Raw genomic sequence first — 14,930 nt, 5'->3', positions numbered from 1 at the left:
ACATTTTATTCGATATATATTTTTTGAAAAGTTTTAAATGTATGTTGAGGCTCGAAGCTCAGCTCGAACTCGTTGGGCTTGAGCTCGATAACAATTTTAGACTCGAGACGAGGCTCGGCTCGAAATATTTAAATCAAGCTTGGCTCGAACATGGGCAAGTTCGGGCTCGGCTCGGCTTGATGCCACCCCTATTCAGAGCCCAACGTCGGGGATGACAACCTTCCAATTAAACCCGCTGCCAATTGGAAGGAGCAACCCGGACTAGACCAGATCGGATGAATCAGACTTGATGCCGAATCAACCCAGTGGACCGGATCGGACCAGATTGAACAGGACTTGGATTCGGGCCAAGACTCGGATGGGATTCAACTTGGACCGTACTCAATCTATCCCAGGTTGTCGAGATGTGTATCTTAGGCAAAGACAAGCTGGGGTATTTGAACGGCGATCCTCCTTAGACAGATGTGAACCCAGGTAATGCTTTCCTCGGATCTATGGGAAACACTGATTGCAACGTGTGGATACTTATTCTGGAGCAATGGACCATATAACATTTGATGCAAATGATTTTTATCAAAGCTCTCCTCCCCGACGAACTAGCATTACCATTGCTAATAGAGTTATTTCTTCGGTAACAAGAGCGGGAACGGTGATGCTGTCACCATCCTTACCATTATCCAATACATTACTTGTGCTTACTCCTTTTTAGAAGTTAATATTTTTAAGTGAAGTTACCAAAGACTTTACTTGTGTTGTGCTTATTTATCCTACATCTTGTCTTATTCAGGATATTCTGACAAGGGAGATCATTGGGTATGGTACTGAGAGAGTGCTCTATTACATGGAAGATTCCAGTCTGGGTCGAGCATATCACATGCGCCACCCTAGTGATCTCAAAGTGGAACAAATTTAATTGTGGCATCATCGGTTAGGTCATCCTTTGCTTGGTTATTTGAAACATGTGTTTTCTCATTTATTTTCGGATTTGTTAATTCTGGACTTTAACCGCAACCCTCCAAAGTGTTTGAGTTCGGTCCTGTCAACTTATGTTTCATTACCTACGGTACTAATGTTGCTACCTTGAATTTTTGGTTGCATTGTGTTTGTTAATGTCCACAAAACCAGCGCACGAAACTTGATCCTTGTGCTATTCAGTGTCTCTTTTTGGGATATGTGGTACATAAAAAAGGGCACCGATACTACGATCCAACTACTCGGCGCACATATGTGACTATGGATGTCACGTTCCTAGAATTTGATCATTTCTACTCTCCTACCACATCTAATTCTTCTCTTCAGGGGGAGATACGAGAAGAAGTGCTGAATTGGTTGACATTTGTCTGGTTTAAGGACACTAGTACAAAGACATCTCCGGAAGTTGAAACCGCAGTTAGGGGTGGCATCAAACCGAGCCGGTTCGCCAGCGGCTCGAGTTCGGATCGGTTCTGGCTCAATTCGATTCGATTTATCTGGATCGAAAAGATTCATTTGAGTTAACGAGTCGAGCTCAATCGAACCATGGTTTGGGTAAAAAGATCGCAAGCCTAATCGTTAACTTAACGATGGCCCGAGCGACTTCATCGGGTTTCATTCTTTGAAATCGGGGATGTCGGGATTCTGCAGCAGCGACTTCGTGAGTGAGGTGAAACGACCCACTTTCGATTTCTTTCTTTCAGATTTCTTCCTCTCTGATTTCTTCAACTTTGATTTCTTCCTCTCTGATCATCAAGAATTTGAAGACACAAACAGTCTACACATAGATAGCGCGGTCCTCGCAAAACTCACGGAGTGGTGACTCAACATAGAAGCAGGAGACGAGTAAGGAGGTGAAGCAAGGTTCCTTGGTACAAACGAAGGAAACCGAACTCTAGCAGATGCTCTTATGAGACCTATTGAAACCTCTTGATCTCCGCCGACACCGAGTTACACATATTCAACACCTTCACTCTATCGTCCAAATATGCCGCGAGGGACTTCTCTGATCCGACCAGCTTTAGATCGGAAAGCAAAAAACTTATGCCAGTGTCTTGGGTGGCAATTTTGTCGATGGATGGGGGAGTTTGGACGAAAAGAGGAAGCGGGAGACATTGGCTTTGGTTTCTGAGCAGATTTGCAGTTGGAGCAGAGAGGCCGACGGAGAGAGAAAAATTAGTAATTTGGTTATTTGAGGAAATGCAACTTCTCAATTCAAATAATTGGAATATTTTAAATATGTGGTAAAGAATCAAAATAATTAATGATTTCAAATCATATTTCATATTTGAGTTCTCTTAATGAAATAAGAGTCGGTGAATCGAAAACGATTAAATTAATAAAAAAATATTATTTTATGGAACATACATATCATGGAAGAAGATGAAGAAGATGATGATGGAATATAAAATATTTGAAATGTTATATGCTTAAATTATGGTATAAAATATTATAAAATATAAAAAAATGTATACTATGAATTAAAATACAACCAATTTTTTTAAGTAAATATTTTAATAAGCTAATCTCGTTTAGAATATAAAGAAAGACCCTCTACTTACGCCTCTGGTCTTAAAATTTACAAAACTTATCACTCACTTTATCGAATTGTCAAGTAACCATATAATAAGATACAAAATAATATTTACTCATATTTATTTGACTTAATCATATATATATATATATATATATATATATATATATATACAAATAAATAATCGAGTAAATACTTATCTAGGCAAAATATTTTTATGCAAAGTGTATAGATAATTTTATGTAGGGTTAATATACAAAGAATATGCCCAATTTTAGGTAGCGATCATGCCCAATTTTATGTAGAGGTCATGCCCAATTTTATGTAAAATGTATGCATAATTTTATATGCAGTTTATTTGACATGTATTTTATGCAAAGTTTAAATGTATGTTGGAGCTCAAAAAACTCGGCTCGAGCTCGAGATCGAACTTGGTTAAAATTATTGGGCTCGAGCTCGATTACAATTTTAGACTAGAGACTAGGCTCGGCTCGAGCTCGAGTTTGAAATATTTAAATCAAGCTCGGCTCAAACATAGGCAGGTTCGGGCTCGGCTCGATGCCACCCCTAGCCACAATATCCCTCATCTCTTCAATATCCAATTCATCTTCTGAGAATATCAATGAGGTAAGTACTCCTGCCACACTTCAAAATTCTAATGATGCAGATATTCTTGTCAGTGGCTATGAATTACCTGTTAGGCATAATTAGGGCAAACCACCGAACATATATTCTCCTGAAGTGAAAAAACACAATTCAAGATATCTGGTTGTCAATTATGTATCTACAAAAGAATTTTCTGAACTCCTCAATAACTTTGTAAGTGAACTCTCCTCACATCATATTCCCATAAGTGTTGATGAAGCTCTGGAAGACCCTAGGTGGGTTCAAGCTATGAAGGAAGAATTGGAGGCATTAATGAAAAATGAGACATGGAGTCTTGTTTCGTTACCTGCAGGTAAAAAAATAGTTGGGGTGTAAATGGGTACTCTTCATCAAGTTCAAATCTGATGGATCATTTGAACGGTACAAGGCAAAGCTACTAGCAAAAGGATACACACAAACATATGGCGTAGATTATCAAGAGACATTCTCACCCGTGGCCAAATTAAGTACCGCGAGGGTGTAACTATTTCTTGCATCTAACCTTTGTTGATTTTCACGACTCCATGAATTTTGCTCATGGAGAAAAAGGGAGAGAAACCCATTGGGAGAAAACCAGAGGAAGAAGAAGTTATGGATTTGATGATCCTTACCCTCCCCCTTAAGCTCTATTTATAGATTAATGAAACTACTGTATTACAATAATACCCCTAAACTTAGGGTTTTAACAGTAGAAATTTAACCTAATTACATCAATGCCATCTCTATGAGATGACTCTTTATTTATCATCCTGCCATCATTGTATGTGGGCCTATGGGCCTTCTCTTTGATATGTGGGCCTTGAGCCCACCTTCTATATCTCTTGGATGCATAGGTCTTCCTTGGTCTTATGGGTTGGGGCCCATCTTCTAACACACTTGAATTGTGGGCCTTCCTTGGTTGTGTGGGTTTGGGCCCTATCTTCCAACACTCCCCCTCAAGCTGGGGGTGAGAGAACAGCATGAACTCCCAGCTTGCTACAAATGATGTATAAAATCTTGTTTTGTATAATGTGGCACTCAAGCTGGTGCTCTCGTTCATGAGGCCTAACTGGTATAAGAAAAGTGAGAGTAAAATCACTTCAAGTCGTATGACATTTTGTTTAATCCAGTCAATTAACTCATGTTGGGTGTTCGACATTCTCCTATCTTCTATAGGTAGTGGGTCTATACGCTGTTCAAAAGTGTAATAATTAAAAAACTCCTCCATCACCGTGTCCCTCCACAGGACAACGATTCTCAAGTGGTAGGAGTAATAAATGCCAATTCATGGAGGTATAACATAGAACTAGTAATAAACTCTTCCATCACGGTGAAATAACATAGATGTCCTTATAGTGGATGTCGTAATAAGCTCCTCTGTCACTGTGATGTAACATATATTGAGGCCACCTCTTCCACCTCTTCTTAAATAATAATGTCTCATCCAATGAGACATAATAACATCAACTGTAATGGGCTTGGGCCCATATAACATGAACCAAAATAATCCTTGTTAAATGACCCATGAAATAATCCAATGCACATTTTGTACCAAATAATATGCTGACCAAGGAATAATCTGTCAATTCTTCAAAGTAATAATCCAGCCAGAGAAAAAATATACTGAGTGGCACCGAGTCAAATAGTAGACTAATAGATCCAAGTCGCTACAGAAAAATGTATAAGCTTTGTTCCAGATACGTATATCGAGGCATAAAATAAGTGGCCCGAGTAAGATTGACTCAGACACGAGTTGACCCAACAGAACAGGAGCATCCACAGGTCAGCAAAACCGTCGCTGGGTGAACTCGGGTTGGTCCGCGTCCGGGTTGGGCTAACGCTCAATTAAACCAGTTTCCTAAGTTAGGAAACGTTTAATTTTTATATAGTGTCTTCTTCTTCACGCGGCCGAAGGACTCGGCCATTGGAAAAAAAAATTTCTTTCGATTCTGGACTCTTTCCCAATATCATCGGCAAGAATCGGGAAAACATCTCCTTCTTCCCCATGGCACAAAAATCTTGGAATACGTTCGTCTGCTCATGGCACCGAACAACAAGTCTGTAGAACATAATCTCGGCAGAAACAGAGTCTCAACGGCAAGCAATTGGCAATAGTATCTCTTCTTCCCCGAAAAGTATGGGACAAAAGCATTGAGGGACTATTAAAACCTCAGATCAACAAAGAGCTGTTGAGCTCTGCTCGTCGGGGAGGCACAACCAAGAAGAGGAAACGAAAAATAAAATGATGTTTATGATTATTCATTGTTTACAAGTTACTATAAGGACTTTATACAATAGAAGGGTAAAACGGTAACATTACATTATAATGAAATAATAAAATAATAAAATAAGAAAAAATGATATTTACATTCTAATAATCCCCCTCAAGGTGGCTTATAGATGTCCTTGATAGCCATCTTGGACAACAAAGAAAAAAGTTGAGTAGAAGGAAGAGATTTAATGAACATGTCGACTAACTGGTACTGAGATCGAATGGGAAGTGACTTGAGGACTCCCGAAGTAACTCATTCACGAAAAAAAGGACAATCTATCTCAATATGTTTTGTACGCTCATGAAATGTGGGATTAGAAGTAATATGGATGGCAGCTTGATTGTTGCAATATAGTAGCGCAGGAGATTCAACCTTGACTTGAAAATCTTGAAGAAGTTGTTGTAACCAAATAAGTTCACTGGTAGTAGAAGAAAGATCTCTATATTCAGCCTCGATGGAGGAGTGAGAGACGGTGGTCTGCTTTTTGGCCTTCCAAGAGACTAAAGAATCACCAATAAAGATGCCAAAACCTGTAGTAGATTAGCGAGAATCAAGACATGATCCCCAATCAGCATTAAGAAAAGCCTTCAAACGAATTGGAGCACAAGCATTAGACTAAGCTCTCATCTGCAAGGAAGAAGTAGAGGAAAATAGCAACCCTTGACTAGGACTGTTCTTGAGATAACGAAGCAGGCGATGCACAGCCTTGAGAGGAGGAAGACGGGGTTGAGCCATGAATTGAGTGAGCTTGTGAACGGCAAAAGTAATATCCAGGTGAGATAAAGTGAGGTAAAGAAGTTTCCCAACAAGCCGCCTATAATGGGTTATATCAGGAAGTAAGTCACCTTCAGTGGCATTTAAACGAAGCTTTGGATCCATTGGAATAGAAGTTGGTTTACAAGCCAAGTAACCTGTGTCTTCAAGTAATTGTAAGGTGTAATGGCGTTGAGAAAGCACTATACCTTGCTTGGACTGAGCAATCTCAAGACCAAGGAAGTGCTTGAGACTACCAAGATCGTTTAGCTTAAACTAAGTATGCAAAAACTATTTGATCTTAGTAATAGTATGAGATGAAGGACCAGTAAGGATGATATCATCCACATAAACAAATAGTGCAACAAAGGAGGATCCATGACCTTTTGTGAAAAGAGAGTAATCGGATTTCAATTGAAGAAAACCAAAAGTGATTAAAACTTGAGGAAATTTGGAATACCATTGCCGCAAAGCCTGTTTGAGACCATAAAGGGACTTGTGAAGCTTGCAAACTAGTTTGTTGTGAGAGGATGAGGACTCCATTTGTCAAAGGTAGCCAAGAGGGAAATCCACATAGATTTCTTCGAAAAGATCACCGTTTAAATAGGCGTTGTTGACATCAACCAGAGCTAGATGCCAACTATGGGATGCAGGAAGAGCAAGAAGAACCTTCATAGTGACTAATTTAGCCACTAGAGAAAAAAGTGTCAACAAAATTCAAACCCTCTTGTTGGGTATAGCCTTTAGTTACCAAACGAGCCTTATATTGCTCAAGAGAACCATCGGATTTAAGTTTGATTTTATAAACCCATTTTCACCCCATGGTATGTTTATTAGGAGGCATAGGAATGACGGTCCAGGTGTTGTTTGCTTCTAGAGCTTCCAACTCGTCACGCATAGCCAACCTCCATTCAGGGCACTTCATTGCTTGGTGATAGTATTGAGGTTGAACCAGAGAAGATAGACTGAGCGCAAACTATCTGTGCGAAAGGGCATAGTAAGAAATGGAGTTAGAGATTGGATAAGATGGAGAAGGTGAAGCAGATGGAGGAGAGCCAGCAAGCAAATTGCAGTGATATAATCCTGCAAGTAATGAGGTGGATGACTCTTCCTAGTAGATTTTCAAAGAATAGCACTAGCAGATGAGGAAGGAACAAGCGTGGGAAGAGCATGAGTTGGAAGATCATCAACTGGAACATCAGAAATAACTGGTGAATCATGAATAGGAGAAGAATCAAGTTCGGGAAGAGGATGAGCTTGGATGGAGGAGTAGGGCAGAACCAAATCAGGAAAGGAATCAATAACTTGATCTGAACGTGTAATAGTATGAAAAGGGAAAAATTCATCATGGAACATGACATCTCTTGAAAGAAAAACATATTTGGTCTCCACATCATAGAATTTATAACCTTTCACACTAGCTAGATAACCAAGAAACACACAAACCCGAGCACGAGGGTGGAACTTGGTGCGATGAGCAGCTAAGGTGGAAACAAAGGCTAAATAGCCAAAGACTGAAAAATGGAATAATCAGGAGGTGTGTTGTATAGAAAATGAAAGGGTGTGTTGTATCACAAGAGAGGAGAAGGAGTTCTATTAATCAAGAAAGCCATAGTAAGATACACTCTATCCAAAAAGAGACTGAAATGCAGGATTGAAAAAATAGTGACCGAGCCACATTCAAAAGGTGTTGATGTTTTCTTTCAACAACCGAGTTTTGCTGAGGCCTTTCAACACATGAAAACTGGGGCAAAACTCCTTGATATTGAAAAAATTCAACAAAAGATAACTCAGGTGCATTATTAGGTCGAAAAACCTTGATTTTGGCATTAAACTGCGTAAAAAACATATTAAAAAACCTCGGTATCACAGAAACAACATCAAAGTTAGTCTTCAATAGATAAATCCAAGTAAATCTAATACAATCATCAACAAGAGTTAAGAAAAAAATGATGACCAGTATAAGAAACAGTTTGATATGGTCCCCAAATATCACAGTGCACAAGATCAAAAGGAAATTTTGACAAATGATTATGGAATTCAAAAGATAGCCTACATTGTTTAGCAAGAGGACAAATATAACAAGGATTTGATTTATGTAATCTAGTTTCATCACAGTTCAACTGATCTTTCAAGGAATCAAGTCTCTTGAAAGAAATGTGACCTAGCCTATTATGCCAAACATGGGCAGAAACATTGCTAACAAAAGCATAAGAAACAAAATTCAAACTTTGTGCACGGAGGACATAGAGATCTTGGACTTTGTCACCCTTGCCAATCTTCCTCTAGGTGGATAGATCTTGGATAACAAAAAAATCAGGAAGGAAACTTACTGTAAGGCCAGAATCAGTAACTAAAGCACTAATAGAGATCAAGTTGAATTTGATTTGATGGACAAACAGTACGTCTTTAAGCACAAGGTGAGAATGCAGTTTAACATCACCAGCAAAATGGACCAAAATTTTAGAATTATTGGGCAAAGTAACTGTAGTGTGAGGGACAACATGCAAGGAAACAAAAACATGAGTTTGAGAGCAAATATGTCAAGTAGCTCCTGAGTCTACAATCCATAATTGAGGTGAAGAAATTAGAGGATTTAAAGACACAGAAAAACAAATACTTGCCAAGCAGTTGGATGTAGAAGATTTCGGAGCAGTGGTCACCTTTGCGGAGCTACTCAAGTGTGTAGAAAACATTGACATGAGTTGTTGATATTGATGTGAGTCCAGATTCTGAACAAAACTCCTAACAGAAGTAGAACCTTGGCTATCATCAGCAATAGAAACTTGATGAGCAGCAGCATGACAATTGTGGTTGGTTTTGGATGTAGAGCCAGGCGGATAGCCATGGAGCTTGTAGCAATGAGCTATATTATGGCAAACATTCTTGCAATGAGTACAATAATACTTGTCCTTGTTTTGATTACGGGGAGCACTGTAATTTTGATTCTGGGAAACACTGTAATTTGGATTCCGGGGAGCACTGTAATTTGAATGAAATTTCTGAGAGCTTTGTGAGCCAGGTTTAGTAACTTCTGTCTTCCCAAATTTAACCACAAATGTCATTGTGTCAGGGGGAGTGTACGAACCAGAGGCATGAGTAGTCCTCCTTTGTTGTTCCTCTTGGACAACCAGAGAAAAAACACGATTAATAGGGGGCATCGGATCCATGAGGAGCAACTGACCACGAACTTGGGAGAAAGAATCATCAAGGCCCATTAAGAATGACATGATATACTCCATATGATGGTAATCAGTAAGATTTTTAACGCCACCACAAGAGCATTTCCCACAAGAGCAATTAGGACGGTAATTACTCAGTTCTTCCCAAATAGTTTTCAGCTTGGTGAAATAAGTGCTAACGGAATCCTTGTCTGGACGCAAGTTCATCAATTCTCGTTTAAGTTGAAAAATGCGAGGGCCGTTTCGCTATTGAAAATGATCTCGAAGGTCAAGCCAAATCTCTCGGGCAGAAGCAGCAAAAATAACACTCAGCAAAAATTTCTTTGGAAACCGAATTTAAGATCCAAGAGATGACCATATTATTATTCCGGGTCTAGTAGTTGAGCAAAATAGGATCAACACTTTGAGGTTTAGGGATGGAACCATTGAAAAATCCCACTTTGTTCTTCACGAAGAAGGCGATCAACATTGCACGACTCCAACTGATGTAATTTTCACCGGTAAGCAGCTGTGAAACAAGAACTTACCCGGATAATAGGGATTTGATGGTTCTTCAAAACCGGAACAAGTCAAACTAGTATGAAGACCAGAATCAGAAGCACCCATCGATGAATAAGTCTCCATGGGCACCGATCTAAGCTGACAACCAATACAACGCTAAAAAAAAATTATTCTCCACCAGATCCTCCTCCAAATTTCTCCCAAAAAAAAAACAAATCTGTTTACGCAACCTCTGGATCCTTCAGTCTTTCAAAGTCACTGACGAAACCAAAAATAGTAACTCACCTACTTCATCGACTCCATTTCAAATAACCAGAAACGCCCTTCTATAACGTAACTGAACTCAGAGGACTACAACACCTCCGGCCTCGAGAAGCTTCTCTACCCTCGAGACTTCAAAGAGAACACCCAAAATCGGTAACCTCTCGGCCAACAACAAAATTTAGATATTTGATATTACTTCAAAGAGAAGGCCCAAAATCGGCGCCCAAAATCACTAACCTCTCGGCCAACATTAAAAACCAGAAATCCAGCCTCTTGGTGAACGAAACCCCAATAGAATGGAAAAGAAAATGAAAGAGGGGCGAACGAAGTCTAAGCTCTTTGCCAACGGAACCTCAACGGAGTGAGAAGCCAATGAGAGCTTCAAGGAATTCTGAATAGACCCAGATGGCGCTGGGAACAGTCGCCAGAAATAATCGCCGAAAAAGGCGAGAGAGATGGAGAGGTGTCTGTCGTCGGAAAAGAGCACACCTTGCACCGACAATGAAAGAATTGGAGCGGACACTTCTCCTCCAGCTCTGATACCATATTAAAACCTCAGATCAACAGAGAGCCGTTGAGCTCTGCTTGTCAGGGAGGCACAACTGAGAAGAGGAAAAGAAAAATAAATGATGTTTATCATTATTCACTGTTTACAAGTTACAACAGGGACTATATACAATAAAAGGGTAAAACGGTAACATTACATAATAATGAATTAATAAATAAGAAAATAAGAAAAAATGATATTTACATTCTAATAGGGACTTTGATCCCGACCTTGTTGCTCTTCCATAAACAGCAACAAGATAGCGGAGATAATTCTACCCAACTCAGTATGAAAGGCTTAGTTGTCTTCTCCGACAATGACAATGGGATAACAGAGCACCAGAGACTTCGCACGACAACATATAATGAGTTTGAGCTTCGGCTTGACAGCAATGGGGACCTTACGAAAAGATTGTCGTTGGAGTCTTCGGATGGCAACCTTCGAGACAACAACGTAAAATAATTTTCCGTCGAGTATTTAACCGTGGAGATGGAGAGAGTTAAACAGTGCCTTCACTGCAAACTCTTCACCCTTCGCTCTTCTCTAGTTTTCTTATTTCGGTTTTCGTATGATCCCGACAAAGAGAGGAGGGCTGCTCAGAAGAAGATCACGAAAGCCATAAAGAGAGGAGGAAAAGCAATCCTCTGAGATGAGCTAGGCTTGAGTACAGAAGCAATAAAAACCAGAGCATTATGAAACTACTATGGGAGATAAAACAACTACCAACATTATGAGCAATGGAAAATATCTAGGGAAAAAAATAAGGGGCTTCTTTGAATCTGAAAACCATAGATGGGAGTTCTGAAAATCATAGCTCTGATACCATGTTGATTTTCAGGACTCTATGAAACAAGGAGAGAAACCCATTGGGAGAAAGCCAGAGGAAAAAGAGCTTATGGATTTGATTATCCTTACCCTCCCTAAGCTCTATTTATAGATTAATAAAAATCTACTGTATTACAATAATACCCCTGAACTTAGGGTTTAGGGTTTAGGGTTTTAACCATAGAACTTTAACCTAATTACATCAATGCCATCTCTAAGAGATGACTCTTTATTTATCATCCTGCCATCATTATATGTGGGCCTATGGGCCTTCTCTTTGATATGTGGGCATTGAGCTCATTTTCTATATCTCTTGGATGCATGAGTCTTCTTTGGTCTTATGGGCATGGGCCCATCTTCTAACACACTTGGATATGTGAGTCTTCCTTGGTTGTGTGGGCTTGGGCCCTATCTTCCAACAACCTTGATTGGCTATTACACCAACTTAATGCTAAAAATGCCTTTTCTCCATGGAGATCTTAAAGAAGAAATCTACAGGATGTTCCTACAGGATATATGAAAATTTTGGAAGTGAGGGTGGCATGCAAGCTACAACGAACAGTGTATGACTTGAAACAATCTCCTAGAGCTTGGTTTGGGCGATTGAGCTTGGCAATGAGAAAATATGGTTTTTCAACAAAGTAACTTATATCATACACTATTCTGAAAGCATCAATGGGGTGAGGTAACAACTTTGATAGTTTATGTAGACGATATGATTATTACAAGAGATGATCTAGAAGAAATAGCAAAATTTCAAGAACAATTGGCAACAAAATTCGAGATGAAAAATCTGGGAGAACTCAAATATTTTTTGGGAATTGAAGTTGCTAGATCTAAGTAAGGCATATTCCTTTCCCAACAAAAATATATCCTAGATTTATTATCTAAAGTTGGACTACTGGAGTATAAGCCTACAAATACCCCAATAATCCAAAATCACAAGTTTGGAGAGTACCAAAACTAAGTGCCAATAGATAAAGGAAGGTACCAAAAGTTGGTTGGAAAACTTATTTATCTCTCCCATACACTACTTAGCATCGCCTATGCAGTAAGTGTAGTATGTCAATTCATGGACACTCTAAGTGAAGATCATAGGGATGTTGTGAGTCAAATTCTTCGTTACCTAAAGGCCTCCCCTGGGAAAGGACTTATGTTTTTAAGAAACAACCGCCTAAGGGTTGAAGGTTAGACAAATGCTAACTGGGTAGAAAATATTTCAAATAGAAGATCCACCTCAGGCTATTTTATATTTGTTAGAGGGAACCTAGTTACATGGTGAAGTAAGAAGCAAATGTGGTAGCATTACCAAGTGTTGAAGCTGAGTTTCGTGGGATGGCTAAGAGGCTTTGTGAGCTTCTTTGGCTTCAAAGATTATTACCTGAAATTGGCTTTGCCCCAAGCAGTGAGATTGAGTTATTCTGTGATAACATGACGGCTATTGATATTTCGCAGAATCAGGTCCTGCACGATCAGACTAAACATGTAGAAGTAGATCAACACTTCATCAAACAAAACCTTGAGGTTAAGGTAATCCGATTTCCATTTATTAAATCTGAAGATCAGTTAGCAGACTTACTTACAAAAGTGGTATGCAGCAAGAACTTCTACAACTCTCTTGGCAAGTTGAGCATTAGAGACCTATACGCACCAACTTGAGGGGGACTGTTGGCATGAGCTGTATTTCCAAGAATCAAAGGAGGATATGCTCTGATTTATCCTCTGAGTTATCCTTCAAGAGATTAAATGAGGAAATCCTCCTGTAATTTATCCTCCTAGAGATTATAGGATCTATAATTTATATTGTATGTATATACCCATGTAAATAATAAGAAATCAATATGAAAGTGAAAGATTTTTTCTAGAGAAAAATTATCATTTCCTTCTCCCTACTTGCTACTCTCTCTAGTCTCTTTAGAAGCAACAACTTAAAGATCAGTTTAGTATTGCAGGCTATGGTGACAGAATCCAAGATAAGGAAATGGTGTGGGTCTATGGACCACCCAAAAAATTGCATCCAGGTTGTGACTCTTTTCTATTAATGTGAACCTTTTTTATTCATATATCAAAAAACACCTTGTTGTTCACCTTCTGAAAAATGTCTTTCCCTTTAATAATCTAAGTCTATCATCAAAACCAAACAAACTGTTGGGACCAGTGAACCAACAAAAACTGTTACTTCGAAATTAAGTATTAAACATAGTAATAACATTCGTTAAAAAAGGAACACTTTCTAAATCAAGAAGAAGGGAATTACTGGAAGCTTAACAGGTAGTGTAATACCATGCTTATTATTAATGCTTACAAGTATTTCCACTGGCATAGAAAATTAAGAGAGAAAACTTACATCTGGCCTCTATAAAAAAAAAAATGAAAGTATGACAAGATAATGTTTAAAATTTAATAATAATAAAAATTAAAATAGTTACTAGGTTAGGCTTTAAAACTGTATGCATATTTTATCATGCTGAGTTCTAATAAATATTTTTAAAAAATGAAATGGAAATATGTGGATGTCAAAATCTATGAGATTTGAAGTATTTGCATGTTCTAGTTAGAATAAGAATTAGGGGTTTGAACGTGTCATTCACCCGTCTACTATTTATTGAACAAAATGAAAATAAAATTAAAACTTTTGCTTATTGGCTCTTCAGGTAATTTTACTCGATTACTGGTTTAATATATATCTAATGAAAGAAAATTTGGAAAGGGTTACTCCAGACTTAATTAACCCTTTCCTGATTATATATAAGAATAATTCGGTAAAAAAATTAAAGAGATAAAACATAATTAATGTATTTTAAAAAATTTAATATTTTTTAAGGATTTTGTTAAATATTAGAATGACTTTGTTCTTGTGCTTCAGTGTATATGCTAATGTGATTTTTTGTACTTGTTATGGTTTCATAAAAATTTTATTTTATTTTATTTTATTCTATTTATCTACCAATTACTTATTCTATTATTTGATAAATAGATAAATAAATGATATATAGAATAACTGATTTTATATACAGCTGATATGTTTAAATTATAAAAATAGAAAAATATATAGTCTGAAACTTGATGCTGGGCGTTGAAAACTAGTGAGTCCATTCCCTTACATCATTCCCTGTGACATAATGAAGCACTCCGACCTGGATCGCAGTTATACGTAAACATGTTGGCAGGCCGAGTGTTTTAGGAAAAAAGTGAACCCTTGTTTTGACTGGCTTTTGCCCACAACCCCGTTAGTCCGGTTTGGGCTTCTGGTCAGCAAGTGCTTTCTTTCAGGCATAACGTCAAACGCCTCTTTCATTGTCGTTACGGTTGGTGCCAGTCTCTGCCCTTAAGATGTGATTTTCTATGAAGATTAAGAAAGCACACCAACCGACATTTCTAACGGAATTAGTCTTGATGTTAGCTCTTCACGTTTAGACGAGTCCTTCATACAAATTTGTCAAACTATCTTGCAT

The 14,930-nt window shown here is 38.3% G+C and overlaps 1 protein-coding gene across 1 annotated transcript; it reads right to left on the bottom strand.

Annotated features, from left to right (window-relative positions):
• Positions 1–6,018: 6,018 nt before the first annotated feature.
• On the bottom strand, positions 6,019–6,699 carry LOC137943013 (uncharacterized mitochondrial protein AtMg00810-like). The gene is made up of 2 exons (XM_068788713.1): positions 6,617–6,699; positions 6,019–6,409 (listed from the first exon to the last, which is right to left on the bottom strand). Exons 1-2 carry the CDS (start codon positions 6,697–6,699, stop codon positions 6,019–6,021), a joined length of 474 nt encoding a protein of 157 aa, XP_068644814.1.
• Between the last annotated feature and the right edge of the window lie 8,231 nt (positions 6,700–14,930).

Source organism: Aristolochia californica, unplaced genomic scaffold, assembly GCF_029961685.1.
Source record: "Aristolochia californica isolate CCGP_79_NKW_82.1479 unplaced genomic scaffold, dmAriCali1.0.hap1 SCAF_10, whole genome shotgun sequence".
NCBI classification, from domain to species: domain Eukaryota; kingdom Viridiplantae; phylum Streptophyta; class Magnoliopsida; order Piperales; family Aristolochiaceae; genus Aristolochia; species Aristolochia californica.
Note: the sequence above shows the minus strand (reverse complement) of the source record. Positions and strands in the feature narration are given on the sequence as shown.